The following is a 22,953-nucleotide window of genomic DNA, read 5'->3' as shown; positions in this document are numbered from 1 at the left end:
GATCTGAGGAATTTGGAGGCCAAGACAACACCTTGAATTCATAGTCATCTTCCTCAAATCATTCCTGAACAGTTTTGGCAATGTAGCAGACAGTCTAATACACAACAAGCTGAGATTCACTGTGTGTTCTGACACCTTCCTTTCAAAGCCAATATTAACTTTTTCAAAATTTTGTGCCACAGTATCTTTTCTGTGGGATCAGATGAGACGGTGTGGGATCAGGTTAGAAGGTACTAACCACTCCATACCAGGAACACCACACAAGACCTGCTGATTTTTGCAGAAACTATGACAAGTTGTTTATCCATCATAAATCCAACCAGATTCTTACACTTGCCTGTTTTCCTGTTTTCAAACACATCAACTTTGACAACTAACTGTTCACTTGCTGCCTAAAAATAACCCTCATGCTTGACAAACACTGTTCAGCTGCCAGATGTTTTAATGTTATCACTGTTATGTGCAAACTATACTCTTCTAGATATCCATTGGCAGGATCCCACGCCCTCATTGCCACGGCCCTGGTTCAATTCCCAAGCTGTTAACTCTCAGTGCCGGTCCCAATCCCAGATAAAAAGGGAGGTTTGAGACAGGAAGGGCATCTGGTGTAAAAACTGTGCCAAATCACATATGGGGACCAAATGATCCTGTGGAGACTGGAAGCAGCTAAACGAATAACAACTGATTGTTCTGAACTAAACTATTTTCCTCATAAATAACTAATATATATATTCTGTACTACTTACAATTTAAAGGATTTTTTTGTGTTATGCATCAGTCAAGAACATAATTCATTCAAGACTTAATGGCTTAACTTGATTGTTAGTTATATTTTAGATTCTGAGATAAAACAAAACAATGTAATCAAATATAAAGTTTAATATAAAAGTGAATATCAATTCAATTCATTCATTCATTTTCTACCGCTTATCCGAACTTCTCAGGCGTCATCGGGCATCGAGGCAGGATACTGGACGGAGTGCCAACCCATCGCAGGGCACACACACACACACTCTCATTCATTCACTCACACACACACACACACACACACACACACACACACAAACACACACACACACACACACACACACACACACACACACACACACACACACACACACACACACACACACACACACACACACACACACACACACACACACACACACACTACGGACAATTTTCCAGAGATCAATTGAATTCAGTTCAATTCAATACATTTGTATAAAGCTTTTAACAAGTCACAGTATCTTTACAGAAGTATAGAAAGCTTTACAGAAGTATAGAAACAGAAAAAAAATGTAAAGTTTAAAATTAAGTTACTATATATCTCTAACATCTATCCCTAATGATCAAGCCGGGGGTGATGACGGCAAGGAAAAACTCCCTGAGATGATATGAGGAAGAAACCTTGAGAGGAACCAGGCTCAGAATAAAACCCATCCTCATTTGGGTGACACTGGACAGTAAATAATGTAAATGTAAATAATGTCATTTCAAAATTGTTAATGAAATTGATGTACAGGTGTATTATATGCAGCAATACTACTTAAATTTGTTCATGCTCATGTTGTCATCATGTCATATCTGTACCCAATCGTCAAGGTAAGCAAAATTAAAATTCCATTTCTTGTTAAAGCTAAATAATAATTCAGTTTTAAATAAATAAAAAATAGTTCAATTAATTAACACAAACCAGACAGCTACACTAGTAGAAGTGCTTCTGGCTCTTCTGGGCTATTTGACTCTGTGTAAAACCGTAAGTGTGAAATTTTATGTGTAGAACACCATTTCTACATTTCTGCAGCTGAGTGATGATAGATCAGGAGCAGCATCGTGTTAACAGGTATTTACTTACTGTTTGTTCCATTCGTTGTTAATTAACACCTACTCTGTACCAGATCGTAATCGAATGTGTCATTGACAGCCTGTCTGTCTGCTTCTATCAGCGTCTGGGTTAAACACAACAGATGATGGATTCTCTTTACACAAACAATTTGTCAGGTTGCCATATTTTTATTTCTAGATTTAGAAAAGCTGGATTGCTGGAGGAAGGGTCACTAGGGTTAGAGCATCTAAGCACCACCTGCAAAAACAGGTGGATTTAGAGATTAAAGGTACTGTATATTGGCTTCAGTTCATTTTAGCCATTTTACAGAACAAAAGCTATTGTTCTTTGTTTACACTATGTACAAAAAGCTCAACTCCCTCACTTATGACTTGACATAGTTTGCATGTACAGTATTAACATCCTGACTGAAGTAGCTCTCTGTCGCTGTTACCACATTCGTGTACTTGAGAGATTGTGTATAGGAGTTAACAGCCCTATGATGAGACCAGAGAATGTGAGTGACAATAACAACACGCCTACTCTCTCAGCTCTGTGTTGTAGAGAGGAGCTCACTCCATATATACTATATATATATATATATATATATATATATATATATATATATATATATATATATATATATATATATATATACACATTGGTGTGAATAAGTGTTGGCCCCCTTCCTGATTTTTTTTTTTTTTTGCATGTTTGTCACACTTTAATGTTTCAGATCATCAAACAAATGTAAATATTAGTCAAAGATAACACAAGTAAACACAACATTCAGTTTTTGAATGAAGGTTTTTATTTTATTATTAAGGGAAAACAAATTCCAAACCCACATGGCCCTGTGTGAAATAGTGTTTTTTCTTTGACTAATATTTAAATTTGTTTGGTCTGAAACATTAAAGTTTGACACATGCAAAAAAAAGTGAAATCAGGAAAACCAACACTTTCTCACCACTGTATACGTGTTTGTACACATTATATATAGTACATACATTTGTTCATGTTTTATATATATATATATATATATATATAAAGATACACTTTTGAAAACACAGGATTGTCATGATGAACAAAAATTAGTCCGAGTGATGAAACACAAGTCTTGTCATCTAGACTTATTTCTAATGCATTAAATAGAGAAATGCAGTGTTAAGTTCTGTGTACAAGGCAGGAAAGTACGAATGCCTGTATTTAATGGTTTTTTGTATGAAAGGACATTCACAGATATTAAATGCTTGTCATCTAAAAACCTTCTCTCTTTTTTTTTTTTTTACTGGAGCATTACCATCCAGAACTGAAAGCTTTTTTTGCTGGATTCATGCTAATGATCCATTTAGGTTGATGGGAAATGACATCGACATATAAGATTGTTACAATGTGCTAAAATGTCTATAGAAAAGTTTCACAGCATTTTGTATTAAGACTTTTAATAGTCTTTATATGAACCTGTGTCAGAGTAAAATATCCTGCTGTTTAAAATATCCAATAAAATATCCACCTGTTGTTTGATGCATCCTGTATCTCAAGTGTATTTTCATAAGATTTGAAGCGTGATCTAAAATAAAAAAGATGAAAAGATCTAAAATAAAACTTTAGCTTTATATATGTTCACGGTCATGTATTGCATGTAGCATTTACAACTCATGACACTTCAGATTCTGTTGTTTCTAGTTTTATGCAAAATTTTTGGATCAATTTTAAACACAGAACTCAGGAAGTGTAATATGAGAAGTATTAGTTTTGGTTGCTATATGATTTGGCAAAACATTTCAGTGTTCTGACTAAAATGAATTTCACAACTGAAATGGTTTAGACGAGTAGAATTCGATGTCTGAAATTTGTCTTAGGTGCATTCAAAACTCATTTTTCTGTCTCTGTTCAGATATAATCCTGATTCTCAAGAAATATACAATGATACTATAAACAGAATATATGATTGATAGCATTGACAGGTATATTATATTAAATCTAACTAGTCTTCAGTGGATTGTGTGCCTATTAGGGTTGTACACACATCATCTGTACAATGACAATAAATAAAGTAACCCAGGACAGCATTTTATTTGGAATTAGACACACAATTCACTCTGTTGCCATGTATCTGGCCTCCTGTCGCTTCTTTTCTGAAGCATGATGAGCTGCACTTTTTATCATCCTCTGCATATTAACATGCCTAATCTTTTGATTATGTGCTGCCATGAATATCAGTCAACCTAATGACATGAACCACCAACAATGTGTGCACACTAATCACTGAACCAGCAGCCTGCTGCAGAAGAGAGCACACAAACATTTACCTTTTCCGACCCACACACTCCTATACAAACACACTGATGCTAATGTAACAGTGGTCTGGTGTAACGTATGAAACGTACACTGGACAGGAGTTAGATAGGGGGGAAATCCAGGCATGTTGCTGTGTCGTACCTTTGTAGTGAAAATATGAGACTATTGAAACCTTATCATGAATTCCTGTTGGCATTTTAATGTCCTAAACCTTAATATAGCAAATATTCTAAAAAGTATATTTCATGTCTATATGGGCATCAGAAGGAACATCGGACTTCAGAGTCTAAATAAAAAAAAATACACCCGGGCTCTTGGTCTATACTGTACATTCTATTGATCTATACATTCTGTCTATCCGAGAGATTCCTAAAGTCATCTATAAACCATGTCCTAGCAAGAAAAATGTGGGCCTCTGTCAATCATGAGGTGGACCATTAGGAATCATAGGGACAGATTTCAAGAGTCTTATGGTGAGCCATTAGGATGGCTGGCTATTTAGGAATCTCCGGATGGATTGTCAGCAGTCAGAGTGTTGGCCATTAGGAGTCTCTGAACGGGCATTTTGGAATCTCAGGCTAGACTATTAGGAAGTTCTTGAAGGGATATAAGAATTCTTAGAGTGGGGCATCAGGATTCTTGGTTCAGTAGTGTTGCTCAGGAAGCACCAGTATTCGTCACCAGACAAGGCACTTTTTAGTTAGCAAGCGCATACAGTATAACTGTACCCAGTTCTAAGGAAACATCAGGAACATAATGTCATTGTGTTTTCCACACCAAACCTGGTCCTGTATACTCAAGTGTCACTGATACACCACTGCAGAAGGACCAAGGGAAGTCAATAATAATGAAAGATACAAAAACACTAATGCTAACTCGCAATTACATGTCATCAACAGCTTAAGAAACCTTTATTTGGACAGAGGCTGAATAAAATAGCCTTTACTACAGTTACTATCGTAGGCAGCAGGCAAGGTCAGAAATGATTGCAGTGTACACTTGGTGCTTAATTAGAACAGGAAATTCATTCTACTGGGATTAATTACAGTGAGTAATATCTCCTGGCACAGGGATGGTTGATCATATATAGCATTTATTTACACATTTCTCTCTATTTACAGAGCTTTGAAAAGTCATTGTTCTGTACACAAATTTGAATTCAATAACATTTCAGAAAATCTTCTTACACTCTTTTAAAATCTGTAGATTCTAATGGCTAAAGTCATGAAACTCTTTTGTCTGATATCGAGGGCTTTGCTTTAAACTGCTCACCGAGGGAAGAAAAAACAAAGTAAGAAAAAAGAAAAAAGTGAGAGAAACATAGCAGGTCTCGTACTGTATGTTAGTCTTATGGGTGAGGTAACCAGACAAAGAGGGTCAGTTAACAAGGTTCTCGTGTTGTCCATGCAAAGAGCCCCTGCAGTGGGAACACTCTGTAAGCCTGTGCTGATAATCACTGTGTACAGTATCGTACAACACTTCAGAATACCTTCTACTCCTGCATGCTATTTGAGACGAGGCTGCATCGGTAGGAAGCATTTCTATAGAGTGTTTGTAATTAAATCTATCCAAGTCAATGCGTTTTTCAGTTTGGACTCGATTAATTCTTGGAAAACACACCCGACCTCTCATTTGCATGTAAAATGTCGCACAGCAGGAAGCACTGCATTTATTTGTCATTTATTTTAAAACGCAACACTGTGATATGGTTAAAATGCGATATCAGCACAAGCCTACTAACCGTCAGTGAACGTTCAGAGTTAAAGAAAAATAAATATCTGAGATGGTATACACTATTTCTGATGTTAGGCACAACTTAACAGGCTCATGTAAACAGTATATAAAAGACAACAACAACAAAAAAGCTGATTTAAGCAAGATGTTATACAAAACGGGAAAACAGAGTGCATTTTCTTTCTCTTCACATATATCATTAGATTTAAGAACTGGCAGGGAAAATGAAAAGCCTGACAACATGATTGAATGCAGAATAAAGGTTTGAATACTGCCACTACTTAGTTTATGGAGAGCTTTTACGCCCTGAACACGCACTAATGATGGCATCATGCAACAAGTCTGGATCTGAACTCCAAACCAAGGTTTGAAATAACAGGCCACTAAGCATGTGAAAGGCTAATTGATTGGAGCAGCTAGAATTCTACAGACAAGCCTCTTGTGATAGCAAATGTCTGGTTCTAGCAGAATTGTAGCAGCCAAATTAAGGCAAATATTAATTATTATTCTTAAGAAGAAGAAAAAAAAAAGACAGTGTTCAGGGAATGAACGTCATGGCTATTGTTCTGACATGAAGGCAGATGAACGGCCTACGTGCTGCATTCCATCTGATCAGGCCGAGCCACACGACCGGCTCCTGAGGTAGACCTAGGTTTGAATAAAGTGTCCTTTTGTTCTACTTCCAGGCTGCTTTTCTTTCTTTTCATTTTTTAAGCCAGTTCTCTAGATGCATGGTTAAGCATCACTATTCTGTCTTACTGTCTGAATAATGTGTCATTATTGCCTTTAATGCAGCGCACTCCTGACCTGCAGCTGTATGGGAGATTTCTAATGGAGACTGCTCAGTGCAAACGTGTACTTCCAGCTATTACTCTTGATGTAGCTGAGAAATTTTGTGCCAGACAATCTTCCTCTCAGTCACCACACACCCACACACACTCTCAGCGTCAGTACTTCTATTCTAACCATTGCAGAACACAGGGTTTTGTAATAAACTGGTAACACTTTATCAGCCTACACAAAACATTTGCTGTGAAACCTTTTAAGGGTCGGAGGGACGGAAATTCATACGAACAAAAAATGCCGATATGTAACTTGTTTTTGAGAAAAGCGTCCTTTTTTGGCTTGATTAAATAGACAGGGGGTAGTTGATGTTTGGAGTGTGTGGGTTAGTCGGAACACAGCTGGGGGTGAAGAAATAAAAAGGCTACGGTTTTACACTGAGTCATGTAAACACGCTCCACTTCCAACTGATCAATGGCCTGTTGGGAGTATGAGGGTGGACCATGTAAGGTGTCAGGATGGGCCAAGAAGTCTCAAGGGAGGCCATTAGGATTCTCGAAGTGGGCCATCAGGAGTCTCAGGGTGGGCCATTGAGAGACTCAGGGTGGGCCATTGGGAGACTCAGGGTGGGCCATTGGGAGACTCAGGGTGGGCCATTGGGAGACTCAGGGTGGGCCATTGGGAGACTCAGGGTGGGACATCACCGGTCTCATGGTGGGCCGTCACGAGTCTTGAGGTGGGAAATCAGGAGTCTCGAGGTGGTCCAACGGGAGTCTCAGGGTGGGCTATGAGGAGTACAGAGATGAACCATCAGGAGTCTCAAAATGGCCTATCAGAAAATTTTATATGGGCTATCAGATAATACAAGGGAATAACAGGGAAGCTGGGTGCCATCAGGGATATCAGAGTTTTTATGATGGACCATCATGAGTCTCATAGTGGACCATGAGATGCCTCAGGGTGGACCATTGAGAGTCTTGGTTCAGTAGTCATGCCGCTGGAAGCCTCATCTTTTGTAGTGATTGGGTGCGTCTGCAAATGCAAACTTTAGCCTGTAAGCCTCAGCCAGGAGCACGCTCACTTCCTCATTGCCCCAGTGCATGGTGGGTAAATTTTGCAGCAGGATCATCAAGCCCTGGAAGACACAAAGAGAAATCAGTTAGATAAATATTTTCAGTCAAAAAAAGGGTCTGCCATGAGATGGTTATACACAACACGCACCTCTCCACCACAGACACACACCACGCCAACATTACATAGAGCAGGAACTGCCAGAAACTGGTAATACACACCACCCTAACACAAACCTAGCCAAAACCACAAGGGGGGAAGGAATGGCAGGAGCTGGTTACACACACATCAACACAGACACGCATATCGCCAACATCGCACTGAGAGGGAGCAGGTTGCCAAAAACGGCTTACACACAGAAGTAAACACAAATACAATAAAAAACTTACCTCACACCAACTCAGGTTCAAGAAATCTCTTTCTCTCTCACACACACACATACACAGAGAAAGCTACATCACCACAAACACACAACCCACAAACCCTAGATGCACACATTCATATAAACACACTTCCCCATCAAGAAGACAGCAGGAGCTGATTTTGAATGAACACACACACACACACACACACACACACACACACACACACACACATGAAGAAGTGCTGGCAGGAGCTTGTTATACACACATTCTCCTTACCAACATAAGCACATACCTTGCCAGGATCGCAACCAGGCCCTAGTTAACCAAATGTGCAAGCATGCGCACACACACACACACACACACACACACACACACACACACACACACACACACACACACACGCACACTCGCACACACACACGCACACACACACGCACACACACACGCACACACACACAAACACGCACGCACACGCACACACGCACGCACACACACACACACACACACACACTCTTGCCAGGAGCTGGGTGCACAGAGACACTCACAGAGCCAAATTTTACCGAGCAGGAAGTGTTGCCAGGGGCAACCTCGAGCCTGCTGGGAGGGTGGAAATTGCTGTGCCTCACAGCTGTTTATTTTTTATTCTGCACGGGTCACACTGAGCTATATCATAGTGCATACTGCACACGCTAAATTATTTTAACTTTCAATCAGCACGTCTTTGCCTTCTCAATCTTGCCGAGGCAGTGAAGTGTGAGGTGTAAGCTGTTTCGATGTGTGTGTGCCTCTGTGGTCGTGTGGTCAGGACCTGGAGTGCAACAGCCCATTTCTCTTAGCTACAGAAAGCCGAGCGTAATTCAGTGACAGCGCGCCGGCCCGGCTCCAGGCCCTGAAAACCCACAGTCAATGAGTGCATTAGGGAAGCTTAGAGTGGAGGCACAGCCTCAATCTCCCAGCCTAATTCACCTAGCCGGCCTGCCATGATGGAAGGGAATGACTCTGCTTAAATGCTTAACAGACAGAGGGAGAGAAAAAGAAAGAGAGAGAGAGAGAAAGAGAGAGAGAGAGAGAGATGAGAGAATGATATATAGTTTTACTCTCTCACACAGGATTGTAGAGCAGTACACTCAGTCCAATGCAAGAAGCATTGATTTCCACAGATATTAAAATATTCCTAAAAATTCCCCAAACAATTTAAATTAGGAGCATTTTCAAAAAATATTAGGCCGATATTACAGGTGTGAATGATCTCTTATTGCAAGCACCCTCATATAGTTACACACCCACTTCTTTACTAACACCTATACAACTGCACATTCATTCACTCTAATCAGCCAATCAGATGGCAGCAGATCCAGGTCAACAGCTGCAGGTAAAGTTCTTCAGGTAAGGTAATATATCAAACATCAGCATGAAGGAAAAGTCTGAATTCTGTGATTTTGAGGTTGGCATGGCTGTTGGTACAAGATGGCTTGGTTTGAGTATTGTTGCATTTTTAATTAGCGAGATGAAAGAAAAATGGAGGGATTGGTTTGTGTTAGCAGGGAGGATATACAGTAATACCTCATAGAAACACAACAATGCTGAGCAGAACAGCATCTCAGCATGCTCAACATATCAGACCATGAGCTGGATGACCTACAACATCAGAAAAGCACATGTACAGCATTAGCATATACAACACCTTACTTAGCATGGTTGAGCTACAACAGCAGAAGACCACATCAGGTACCACTGCTGTCAGCCAGGCACAAGAATCATGGGCTATCATGAACACAGACGTACCCACACTGGATAGATTTTTCCACCCAACGTGGGTGAGTCCGTGTCCATCATAGCCTCAGATTCCTGTTCCTGGCTGATGGCAGTGGAACCTTCTGCTGTTGTAGCTCCACCATGTTAAAGTGTTGTATATGCTGAGATGCTTTTCTGCTCAGTACAGATGTAAAGGGTGATTATATGAGCTAGATTAGATAACTGCGTAAATCAGCAGGTTCCTATTAAAGTTGACGGTGAGTGTGGATCACACATCTGAAATGTCTTCACTGTATAGGCACACTAGATATGGGGAGATAGTGGCACTGAGTGACTCACATAGTCTCTGCTGGATATCAGTAACTACTGGTTTGCAATATCACTGTGTTGATTTCTCTAGAAAAGACATTTTCACTGTTTATCACTGGCTCAGATGAGCTGTCTCGTCTCGAGTTCTCTGTTTTATATCAGGCAGGTGAGAACACAGCCATGTTCACAATTCACACCACATCGCTCTAATCTGTATTCACGCAGGCGGCTGAGCTCCATCATTTTTATCAGCGTTTGCACTCAAAAACATCAGGCTGCGTGGAGGAAACAATGAGATTGAAATAAAAAAAAAGAAAGAAGAGAAAGAAAAACAATGTGAGAACGTTATTAATGTTTGTTTTACAGCAGTGTTCATTAGAGTATCTCAGCAGCCTTCGTTTCATTTAGCAGCTTCTACACAGATGCGTGTGTTAACAGATATGTTTAAAAAAAAACAACAACAACTCTCAACTGCTATATGATAAATTAGTTAATCCAAAAAATCCAAACACTTACTGTGTGCACATGCATACACACACACACACACACACACACACACACACACACACACACACACACACACACACACACACACACACAAAAGCATAATTATACTATTACACCATTATTACATTTTTATACCATTATTATAAATTACTGTATTTTTTGTACATTTAAGTTTATTTGGTTAATTAGCAATAATTTTCACAAGAAAGAGAAGAGTCTCGGGGTGAGCCATTGGGAATCTCAAGGGAAGCCCTCGGGAATCTTAGGGTGGGCCATCAGAAGTCTTAGGGTGAGCTATTGGGAGTCTCAGAGTGGGCTATTGGGAGTCTCGGGGTGGACCGGGAGAGTCACGAGTCTAAGGGTTGGCAAACAGAAAACTCAGGGTTGGCCATCAGGAGTCTCAGGGTGGACCATCAGGAGTCTCAGGGTGGGCCATCGGGAGTCTCAGAGTGGGCCATCTGGAGTCTCACGAGTCTGAAGGTGGGCCATAAGGAGACTCAGGGTGGGCCATCGCGAGACTCAGAGTTGGCCATCAAAAAAATCAGGGTGGGCCACAGGGAGTCTCAGGATGGGCAAAGAGGAGTCTAGGGATGAACCATCAGGAGTCTCAGGATGGGCAATTGGGAAATTTTATTTGGGCTATCAGATAATACAAGGGAATAACTGGGTAGCTGGGAGCCATCAGGAATATTAGCGTTTTTATGATGGACCATCATGAGTCACATAGTGGACCATCAGAAGCCTCAGGGTGGGCCATCAAGATCCTTGACTCAGTGTTCTTGACGTTGGTAGCCTCATCTTCACTATTGTTAAACCTTTATACCATTATTATAAATAACTATGAACATTTTTAATTTAGAGCTGAATTTAACATAAGCTCAAACAGGCACAAGCTTAATAAAACATGTCTTAAAAATGTGTAAATGTGTAAACTATTTAAATTCTCAACCAAAAAGGAAAAAAAAACTGAAAACAATAACAAAAGGGCTGCCAATTAGAGAACTAGTATAACAACAAGAAAGCCAAACCTAATGGTTGTGTGCAGAAATATGGTCTAAATTACAGGAAACATTCAGCCAACACCACCAGCAAAAGGACCAGAAAAAAAAGACTCCTCACATGAACTTATTCCAGGAAAGACAGAAGAAAAGAACTAGCCAGAACTATGAATTACTGCTTTTATTACAGGCTGATAATGAAAGACTGTTTACCTCTCAGTGTAAGAGCTGGAGACTTTTTACTGTTCTGGTACTGAGGTGTTGAAATGAACTTCCCTTAGACGTCTGAGCAGTCGCTGACTGTCTACAAATAACAGACCTCTTCCAAAAATACTAAAACTAGTGCAAAACATATTTTAAAAAATGATGCTATATTTTCTTCCAACAGGGTTTCTGTAACCTAGTGAACCAGTATAGATGTATTCCCTGAGACTTTAGTTATAATTTCTCAGAAACAGTGAACGGTTTCACTTAACAGATGAAAGACGTAAAGCTGGAAATAAAAGCTCTTTTGGTTGTAAGCGGAAGAGAGGAGTCCGCTGGGAATATTAGGATTATTTAAAGTCTAATACATTCACGGCATTAGGTATACTACTTATAACATGTTCATTATGCACATGATTAGCAACCTTATTTCAATTAATTTCCTAGGTTTCTGTTAAAACCAAGTTCTCAGTGCCTTCGGGAAACAAAAAGGTCCAAATGGTTTAATACACATTATACTAAAGGCTTTTAACAACAAGTCATTAGGTACCAAAGTTCAGCAAGCTGTTACCGCTACCTGTTCCTACCTTTCTTATTAATAATACAAACTTTATTTATATAACACCTTTCATACTTGATATTAAAGAAACATCAATTATAAAAAAAAAAAAAAGAAAATAATATAAAACATAATGCACAATAAGTGGTAACTGTGTGCTAAAGTGAAAAGTATACTTATGTAAAAGTAATGAATGTAAAAATCAAATAATAAAAACTAATTAAATGATTATTAGTGTTATATATCTATATATTTTAGGTGTATTATAAACGATGCTTTCTGCAGATTTCCTTTTAGAATGATTTCTGTATGTGTTGCTGTATTAAATACTTATTTCTTCATTTAAAAACCACTAATTCAAATTGGTATTAACTTGTTGGTATTAACTAATGATGATATATTAAGTATGTTAAATGACAAACATCAACTATCCATATCCTGCTCTGTCAACACTTTTAATTTCTCATTTTTCTTCTGACATCCATATCATATCATTAGGCTTGTACGCTCAATAGCTCCACACATAATGAGACCATCTACCTAATCAAAATGGTCATCATATCACAGTTTACATCTAATAAGAAGATTAAGATATTAATTACACGCGATGAACCAAGCCAAATGATTATATGAAGATGATTATGTAATCCAAAGATCTGCATAACTTCTGAGCATGACTAATAGATCAGGGACAGTTCATTTGACATGCACTTTAGGGACATGTCTGTAAAATTTAGATGAGGATTATGCTTATGTCAGCTAATGTGCTAAAGTAACACAGTTAGCAAAGTTCGTCATTAGTATCCGGCATGGCTTTAGCGATGCGCCGTGTCCCCAGTTCGGCAGCGAACCTCTCTCGACATGGTATATTTAGATGAACAGGCAGCAGATGAGGGCATTCCCATGATATCTCTCACGCTGTTCCTGCATATGTCATGCAACAGTGTGAGTATGATAAGTTGGGACAGTACTTAATCAAGGCACGCTGTTAAATTACACACTAATTACAATTACCACAAAGCATGCAAAGAAATCAAACCAGGGTGATGATAGGACACTGGAACTGGGAATGCTTTGCGTGGGTTTAATTACTGCACAGTTGTGTGATAAAAGCAGGTAAAGATACTCACCATCATCATCATCACCACTGCCACCGCCACCTGGATGAGACCACATTCAAACTGACCTTCACTGCTGCCAGCATGCAATGTGTTCTTTTTATTGCTCTCGTCTGCTTGTGACTTATCTACTCCCTTGATTTAATTCTGCTCTCCAACTGAACGAAGACAGAGTCATAATTGGTTCAGAGCACAGCGGATTTTGAGCCGAACCGATAGCGATGGGAGAGACGCTCAATTACGAGCCTGTTCCTCCGCTTTTGGACAATGTGACAATCCCAAAACTGATAAACTGTCAATGGTGATGACATCTCACTAATGACTGTCCGTGGTAGGTTTACGCAAGCGGGCTACACAGTTTGGCCAAGGGGAGTGATTCACACAGCTTCTGAGTGGTGTAGCCACGATAATGGATGACATCTGGTCTCTTCTCACCGGGATCTTCTGAATTTGCAAGAATCGATGAGCGAACTCAGGACCAGCAGTGCGCTCACTCCATCAAATGCCAGAGGCACGGCCCTGCAGCTCCTCATGTTTTAAACATCCATGTGACTAACCAGCTGAGAAGGGTGATTGATCGCAGGCCACTTTATAAACAGCTTTGTTTAGAAGGGCTCTGATGTGCTGATGACTGTGAGGCTGGTAGACTAAGCCTGAGGGTTATGTGGACAGCACATAGGCTTGTAATTACTTCTACTTTATTTTGGTAAAAAAAAAAACAAAAAAAAAAACTACTCTCTTTCTTTAGCAACAATGGCAACAATCCATCAACAAAGTGTATTAAAGACCATTTAGAAGAGGAGGGATGGTGCTCACTCTGGAACAAGCAAAGCTAAAGGATAATCAATCATTAGTCGCACCTTAAACGAGACTCCCCTCACAGGCCTGGTTTGGACAAAATTGGTCGTTTCCTGATGAATGGGATGAGCTTTCTATTAATCTGGTGGGTTACAACTCATCCAATCTCTCTGCTCGCCCTAAGAGAGTCAACACTATAACTCATTCCGGGGACGATGAGAAATATGATCAGCAGACTTCTTTAATTAGTATGTAACTAATTCTCTAATCCTTTTATTTAATGTGGGAGGACAGAAATAAAGTTTCGACCATGGCTAAATGTTTAAAACGTTTCAGAAGCATAAACAAAGCGTAGTTAATTACATCTTGTTCAGAGATGATAAATGCTCCTTCAATCCACTGCCATTTAGCAATTTACACTATCTACAGTGTTTTCTCATTACAGCTGTCACAACAGACACAGCAATAACTGTCTTTTTCTAAGATTTTGTTAGAGAGGGAGAAGAATATAGAATAATACAACCATGAAAACAAATATCTACAACTTAAAAAAAGAGATGTGGCATATGTAGTAGACAAAACAACAGGGGAAGCAGGAAAAAGGTACAATATACTGTGTGTATATATATATATATATATATATATATATATATATATATATATATATATATATATATATATATATATTTTTATATATATATATATATATATATATATATATATATATATATATATATATAAATCTATATATACATCTATATATACAAATATTACACACACACACACACACACACACACACACACACACACACACACACTTAATTCCTTTTCTTGGCTCTATAACACATTCAGGACCAGAATCCTACTTATTTAAAGCAAAATCATAACTAAAAGCTCAGTGTTATGATCTTACTGTAATATAATACTGTAAAATGTGCATCCTTTACAAACATCAGTAAGATGATACGAGGAGTGTTCAGCTACAGGTACAATCCCTAAGGAATATCAGCGATATCCGCAAAGAGTGCCTTTTTTTTTTTTTAGTAAACTTTTACCAATAGCGCAAATCCGTGAGTCACTGAGAGAACAACATGAATGCTGAGAGCCCTAAGCAGTAAGTCAATCAGGCAGTATGCTTGCACAATAAATTAAGAGCGTGTGTGCTCCCGGTTATTCACAACGACAGCGAATCCATTTAGTTTTGGCTCTTTGAACCACCTGAGGTGGAACAAGACAAAGCATTAAGAGCTGATAGTTGCTGGTTTTTAATTTAGCGGCATAATGAATGTAACAACTGTGGAGTGCTCTTTTTTTTCCAACCTTATTGTGTTCCTAGACTTTACTTGGTTTTATTTATTCATTCGCTCTTACGTAAGGCATGAGCACTGGAAATGAAATGTAACTATTTTTTTCCCCCTCACTGCTGCTATGAGTAAGAGAGATTCTATTCAGTAAAGGCAATGAGGCTGAAAAGAGATGGAGGCACGTCAAAATGTAGTAAGCGGGCCACAGAAGTGCACGTGTTAATGCAGGTAAATAAAACCCGGGCAGGTGAATGGACCGAAAAGCAGCAAGTGCAAGTGGTCTGTGACGCACGTTTGAATTTAGCTTGATGCTTTATGAGAATCCAAAGAGCACTTAGACCTCAAATACATCCTCGGATTATTAGCACTGCTGGCTAGTAATGAAGTAGCGTATATCGCAGCAAGGCTGTAGCTGAATATATTCCTATCACAGTCTCTGTATCTGTGTGGGTGATTTAATTAATACCTGCATTCACTTAGTGCTAATTTCTTTGCCTCGAGGTGAATACGATAGAAATTACTGTATCTTTAAAGCAGAGTTTTAAAGGGTACTTGTTCAAGCAGAGAGCGCATCCGTATCTCACAAGACACACACATTAATGCCTGCCCACAGGGCTCAATGTGTTCCCTCGCTGCTCCAAACGCCATTTAAATCACCCAATTAAAACTTTAACGTAGGACCGATTTCTCACCATCTATCTCACACCTATCCATCCACACCTAACCGCATTATAATCGCCTCACTCCGGAGATGAATCTGTCACTACAATCAAGCTCCAAGGCACGATGTTCACCCACATTCCTTAATGTGTGAGTGCACAATGCAGCAGATGAGGGTCATGACCTCTGGCCCTGCACTGGGGTGGCTTGAGAAGCAAAAGAGCAGTAATTGATTTGGATGTGAGAGAGAGCTGTGCCCTCCTTGGCAAGTAGGTAAGTTAAGGGCAGGTGGCATATGGCATGTCTGCAGCGTGTAGAGACTCGGGCACTGAGAGGTGATGACTAAAGTAAGTCTCACAATACTGCTAAGCCATATGCTCGGGACATCTAGTTATATAAATCTCACCAAAAAACTGACCAGATAAGTTGTGTCAGCTAAACTGTGCTCATCTGTAATTTTTTTTAAATCACACCAAAAAAAAAAAAAAAAGGAAAAAAAAAAAAAAAAGCAAATTAGTCAGTAAACGGAAACCAAAAAAGCGAGGAAAAGGTTCTCGATGCGTTTTATTAGCTCCTCCAAAGGCTTCCTCGTTATGTGATAAACAAACCCCTAATGAGAGCTCATTTACTGCATATTGCCCTTGCTAAATGCCAGCAGGCTTTGGCATTTGGCTGTGCACGTGGCGTGCAGTGGCACTCAGTATTGGCGGCCGCCAAGCGTCTCACAGATCAAGGCTCAAATTGCGGCATCTCTGTGAGCTCAGATTTACCTGTGCCAAAAAAAAGAGACGATGATCAAGACGACGTCTTTATTGGGCTATTCTCACTAAAGCAGACATTTGCTCACTAAAACAAATCGGCATCGAATTTCTGTGTGCGTTTGTGTTTTTTTTTTTCTTTTCTTGCTTTGCTCTCTTTCTCCTAAGACAAACAGAGAAATCAGAGCAGGAAGTATCGATCGGCAGAGTGCTCTTTTAATTAGGTAGGAGCGAGTGTGTGCAGTGGGCAGATGCTGACCCGCAGGACAGGAGGGACAGTTTTAAATTCCCATAAAACTACAGTGCAGTGACCCAGAGTAACAGAAGTGGAGGGACAATGCCTCAGAAAAGGTCACCACACAGAGAATGAGTGCTCCAGGCAGACGGTCTCTGAATAGAAATACAGTAGGTGTGTGTCTGGTGCATGTGGAGCCCAGTGTGCTCTGCTCTCCTCTCCTCTCTGTCCTGCTTCACTGACACTCTTTTTCTAGTTGTACACGCTCATTAATTAGGTCAGTATTATCGTGACATGGGTTAACGCTATAGGTCTGACTGGAGGAGAGCCATGTAACAGACACTGCAGTTTCCAAGAAGAACATATATTACAAAAAGCCTTTCCTTAAACTAGAGACATGTCTATTGGAGCCTGGCGTATGCAGACAGACTGTGGCCTGTGGGGAATGTCAGGAAACTGCAGGAAACATATAGGAGAAATTGAGCCGTTTCTGTAGTTTCGGAAACGTCGAATTCATCTGATGTGGAAAAAAAAATATCGTTCTCCAAAATCATATGATTTACATGTCTACACACTCATTACTCTGCTACGATCCACAGTGTTGTTTACTTTGATTACATTATAGTACCAAACCTTATCTGATCCCATCTGGAAACCCTGACAAGCTCTCGAGAGACTGAGGAGGCTCTCGCATTCAGTCACAGTAAATGAAGACTGTTCTGAGTTCATAAATGTGAAATAACATCCATTACGGTGTGTACTTACTGTAGCTGATATCAGACAAGAATACAGTTAACATCATGTCATTTATTTATTAGCAAGTGCTGATAATGGCCCAAAACCTTTGATGTTTAATCCAGAAGAGAAAAAAATGGATGAAGATTTTGAGCTAGAAAAAAGAAACAGCCTGTACAACAGTGTCAAATCTCACATCATACAAGAGAGTTGGCCATGTGGACATTAGACAAGCAATTTGTAAAAGAATTACTTCAGAAATGTACTGTTATTGTTAACTGACATTAAAATCCACCACCCAGCTGAGCTTTGTGATCACTGCAGCTGCTGATGCTGGTTTTGTGCTGAATTCCAGCTTCCCAGGGAGAACCAGACTCCCCTTGACGTGCACGTACATTACAAATTCAGCATCCCCGTGTCGCATATTTATTCAAGAGTTCTTTGTTGAGACTTTTTCTTTTGTTTAGTATGAAGTTTAAACTCTTGCCACTCACCCTTGTACAAGGTGCTTCAAACCTTTCTACTCAGCTAGATGCTTGAATTGTTGATTCTTGGCATCTGTTTCACTTCTAATGGAAGCCTTAACATTCTTCATGTTCTTCTTCTTCTTCATATTGTTATTATTATTATTAAGTTATCCATGTTTTTGCAAAAGCTTCATTCTTGGATAGGACCCATCCGTATAACTTCCTATGATGAAGCAATCATTGGGCAGGAAACCATTCATTGCAGTGCTCAGGAAGGATATATTTCATTGTGACCTTTGTGGTTCTTGCACTCACAGCAAACCGGTTGTTAATGAACACAAAGACGAGAATGAACAGGGTCACCCGTTACCTCGCAGACGAAGGATGAGCACCGCTCTTACAATCTGCTGGCGAAGGGAATACCAAAGTCTCCACCAAAGAGCAGGCTGCTAATCAGATTTCTGCTCTGCTGATATAAAGGAGATGAAGAACCCCAGATCCAGTTTTTTTTATTATCAGATGAGAGCCATATTAATTTCTCAACACTGGTCTTTCCCTTCGTCGTTCGCTTATCACAAAGTAATTAACTTCACAGACATTTTCATGTACACTTTTGCATTAAGCTTCCTAGTCATTTCACAAAGATTTATAGCTGTCAATGAAATAGCTTTTAAAGGGGACTTTCAAAAAAAAGTATGAGTCCACACAAGGCCAGGTACGGGTGAGAATCTTGATTAGGGATGAAGCACTATACGGTTTATCATGTATCAGCCTACACACTATTACACCGCGTGTACAACACTGTCCACAAGGGCAAAGGCTTTTTTAAACAGTCAACTCGGAAGAGTAATTACAGTTCCACTAGAAAGGAAGTGGTGATAGGCAACATTGGTAAGTACCATGAACAAGATTCTGCTTCTACATTGCCTACGCAAAACAAATACACATTTGTACTGCGTTGATATTCAATCAAGTGCACGCTATTAAATCTTAATTCATTTAAATATCGAAAAATAAGTGTATGTCAGTGCTTTGTAAAAGTTTGAGGTTCCTTTAAGTTTTCAAGGACAGGGCTTTGTGGGTTTTTTTTTTTTTTTTTGTAGTTTCTCTAGAACATGACAAGCTTTAATTATTTTTGTCATTAATTTCAAGTGAGAGAAAACAGAAAGCCTGGAGGGGATGACTGTTTACATCTGGTATAACATAAGCGTTAATAGGACCCTTTATTTTTTTTTGGAGGATGCACTAAAACAGTAACTATAAACAGATAAAAAGTACAATGTGTCATTCTTTAATAAATAATAAAAAGGCGAGCGTTGGCAAATCGCTGTTGTCAGGCTGCACAACACCGACGCACTGTTCCTTTTTTTTTCCCTGTCCTGTTGTATTTCCTTACGTACTGTACATCCTGTCTACACTCCATTTACTTTAATTGGCGAAAAAGCTAAAATGTAACTCGCAACACACTGCGTTCTCTTCTATCTCTTAATGAGCAACATCTGATTCTGACTCATTCAGTAAGTGCCTTTATGACTTATTAGTTATTGTCAAATACTTTGCCAGGTTTAAAGAATATAATTAAAAAAATGTACTTAATATCACTTCACGGGCCAAAACCTACAGCAGCATTTTCAACACTTTTAATCCTGAATTTGCAAGTTTGCATTTCCCTTGTCCCTTAGCGGCAGTGCTGTCAATCACATGCTGTGGATGAGACTTTAACAATATATCTTGTGCTTCAGAAAAAGTGATGTCTGACTAAATAGAGTACACAGCTGACACTTCTACATTCTTCACAGTGTTGCTAGATCTGCACTTTTCCCTGTGTGAATGACTTTTCCATGCTGCAACCATGCTTGTATATTGCTGGTTAAAGGTAAACAGGTAAGCTGGATTGTTTTTTTTGGTGCATACAGTATGTATGTATTCTATTATGTGTGCAGGTTTGCGTATGATTACAATGTAGTGCATTGGCAGCTGAAATGGTGCATCGATGGAAATAACCAAAGGGCTAGTTCATCATGAGGTTACAGGGTCGTGTGACTTTGTGAAGCTAATTTGGTGCATGAGAAAATGTAAAACCTAATGAAAGGATTGTTAACACGTGTTTAAAACGACTCGTATTAAAACACACCAGCAAGCATTGCTTGTGTTTTACTAAATTAAAAGAATCACTCAGGTTGCAAGTATTGTAAGAGCTTTGATATTGGTGTGATATTAAAAATTAAATAATTAAGCAACAGAAAGAACTTTATCTGATCATCAAAGGACCGCGACAGTTATATGTGTCCGGAAGGAAAGGGGACAAAATAAGCCAAGCTCTCTGAGTAGGAGGGATGATCAACACTCACTCTCTTCCCTGTCAATCATAGTAAATTGGGCCAATCACAGGTATCTATGAACTCAATTCTGAAGTTCATGGCTGTTATAGTAGAGAGTCAACTGGTAGACTGGAACCGGAAAGTGACCAAATCCTTGCTATTCATTTTATTTTACCTTCCCTTTCTGGCATCCTTTGACCAGTTATTGTAACTGGCCTTACTTACCCTTTTTGTTCATGTAATCATACCCTTATCATTAATTTCCTGTTGTTACTGAACAATATACTTTCAGATGAATAAGTAAGTAATAAGTCAGGACTTTAAAAGGTTAAAAGAAGCAGCTCTTTCCAGAATGTTCTCCAGCCTACAGTAAGTGAATGAGAGCATAGCTGAACAGAGTCTACATGTGTAAGAGAGACTCTGTGTTGGTGTAGAAGACCCAAGGAGGGCAGAGACAGATGTGTGTGCCCCTTGTTTGTGGGTGGCTCTGTGAATGCCAAGCGGAGTCTGGCTTGGTACTGCAGAGGTGCTGCAGAAACTCATACTGAATCAGTGGGCACTGTAAACACAATCAATCAACTGCCTGCCCTGCAACACACCACAAACACCATGCACTCCTGACACTCTGCATATTCAACACACCCACATGCAAACACACAACTCCTCCAATACATGCATACTCAGGCACACAATCTGAATCTACAAAGACGCTAGGGAGAGGAAAAAAAAGAGAAAAGAGAAACGCAGAGAGGAAGAAAGAGAGCATGAAGAACAAGAGACTAGTGAGGCAAGACGCTGCAAAAGGGAACAAAGTATTGTATAATTGTTTGACATACAATGCTGGCAAGAAAGGAATGCACTAATTGGTGTGTACTGGGTTGAAAAAAAGCACTAATAAGATATGGTACAGTTAGAGATCAACTTGAAGCAGCTTCCCCAACCTGTCCCTAGAGCTCTGAAAACGCTCCATTATTCCTCCCCCAGATCCCAGCACTGAAGTGCTGGTTCAGGTGAGGTGGGACCTAGGAGACAAAATGCAGACCATCCGAGGGTCCCTGAAGACTGGGCTGGAAAACACTGACCTAGAGATAAAGTCATAGGCGGTAAGTGGGTTCTATGTGGTGCTGCCTGAGGGCATAAGTATCCAAGAGGGACTTCAGAATCTCACAAATCTTCCTCGTATAAACTCTTAACTTAACATTTATCTCGTGGATGGAGAGAGATAAAGAGAGAGAGATGGAGAGGGAGAGAGAGAGAAAGAGAGAGAGATACAAAAAGGGAGTGAGGGGACAACCACCCAATGTCACCTTAAAGCAGCTGCCACAGTCATCACGCTAATGCACCTGCAATGACCCAGTGACCCCCAGAGTTAATGAGGATAGAGGGGCTTGAACGAGGACACTTGCTGCAGCTATGGGAGTTGTGAGAGGCATGGCAAAAACAACGCAACCCAACACACACACACACACACACACACACACACACACACACACACACACACACACACACACACACACACACACACACACACACATATAGGAGAAATATTTCGAAACCTACCTGGAAGTCCTTCTCCTCCAAAATCTCCTTCCTCCAGTGCACCAAGAAAGCAGCACACACGTACAGGTGGAAGTGGGAGAAGCCCTCGGGCTCAGCCTGACAGCAACACAAAACAGAGCAGGAGAATCATAAGAACATGAGCTCAGAACCAGAGTGGATTAATGAGCGATCCTTGAGCCCTCTGAGAAATAACTGGGCCAAGGTTAGATAAACGGATGCTTTAGGATGTCCCCCGTTCACTCGAGCCAAGTAAAAGCATCTATTACATTCTTCTACAAGGTTCATTATAAACCACTGCTTCTAGAAAATGCTTAAAGAGAACCATTTATGTGCAGAATAATACCAGGCCTTGAGCTTATTCCTTAAAGGCAACCTCTAAAAGTGAACTACTGATATAGGTTAAGGGCCTCAGGTATAGAGAAATATACTGTTGCTATGCGTTGCCAGGGACAGGGTTTACTTATAGAGCATTCACAGATAAATAAAGGAGTTTACAGGAGTTTTAGAGAATCAGAAATTACGTGGTAACAAAGGATGCTCTCTCTCATAGTTTACGTCTGCAACAAATCTCTTTTCTGAAGAT

At 39.8% G+C, this 22,953-nt stretch overlaps 1 protein-coding gene across 4 annotated transcripts in view; it reads right to left on the bottom strand.

The window, feature by feature from the left end:
* Positions 1-5,202: 5,202 nt before the first annotated feature.
* The window catches only part of tbc1d22a (TBC1 domain family, member 22a), a 148,038-nt gene continuing 130,287 nt past the window's right edge, over positions 5,203-22,953 (bottom strand). For all 4 annotated transcript variants that reach the window (XM_027151450.2, XM_027151453.2, XM_027151454.2 and 1 more), the window contains 2 exons: positions 22,371-22,466; positions 5,203-7,781 (listed from right to left, as the gene is read on the bottom strand). In XM_027151450.2, coding sequence (XP_027007251.1) covers positions 7,653-7,781; positions 22,371-22,466 — 225 coding nt within the window. In that variant the 3' untranslated portion in view covers positions 5,203-7,652. The remainder of the gene's footprint in view (positions 7,782-22,370; positions 22,467-22,953) is intronic.

Source organism: Tachysurus fulvidraco, chromosome 19 (assembly GCF_022655615.1).
Source record: "Tachysurus fulvidraco isolate hzauxx_2018 chromosome 19, HZAU_PFXX_2.0, whole genome shotgun sequence".
Lineage (NCBI taxonomy): Eukaryota > Metazoa > Chordata > Actinopteri > Siluriformes > Bagridae > Tachysurus > Tachysurus fulvidraco.
Note: the sequence above shows the minus strand (reverse complement) of the source record. Positions and strands in the feature narration are given on the sequence as shown.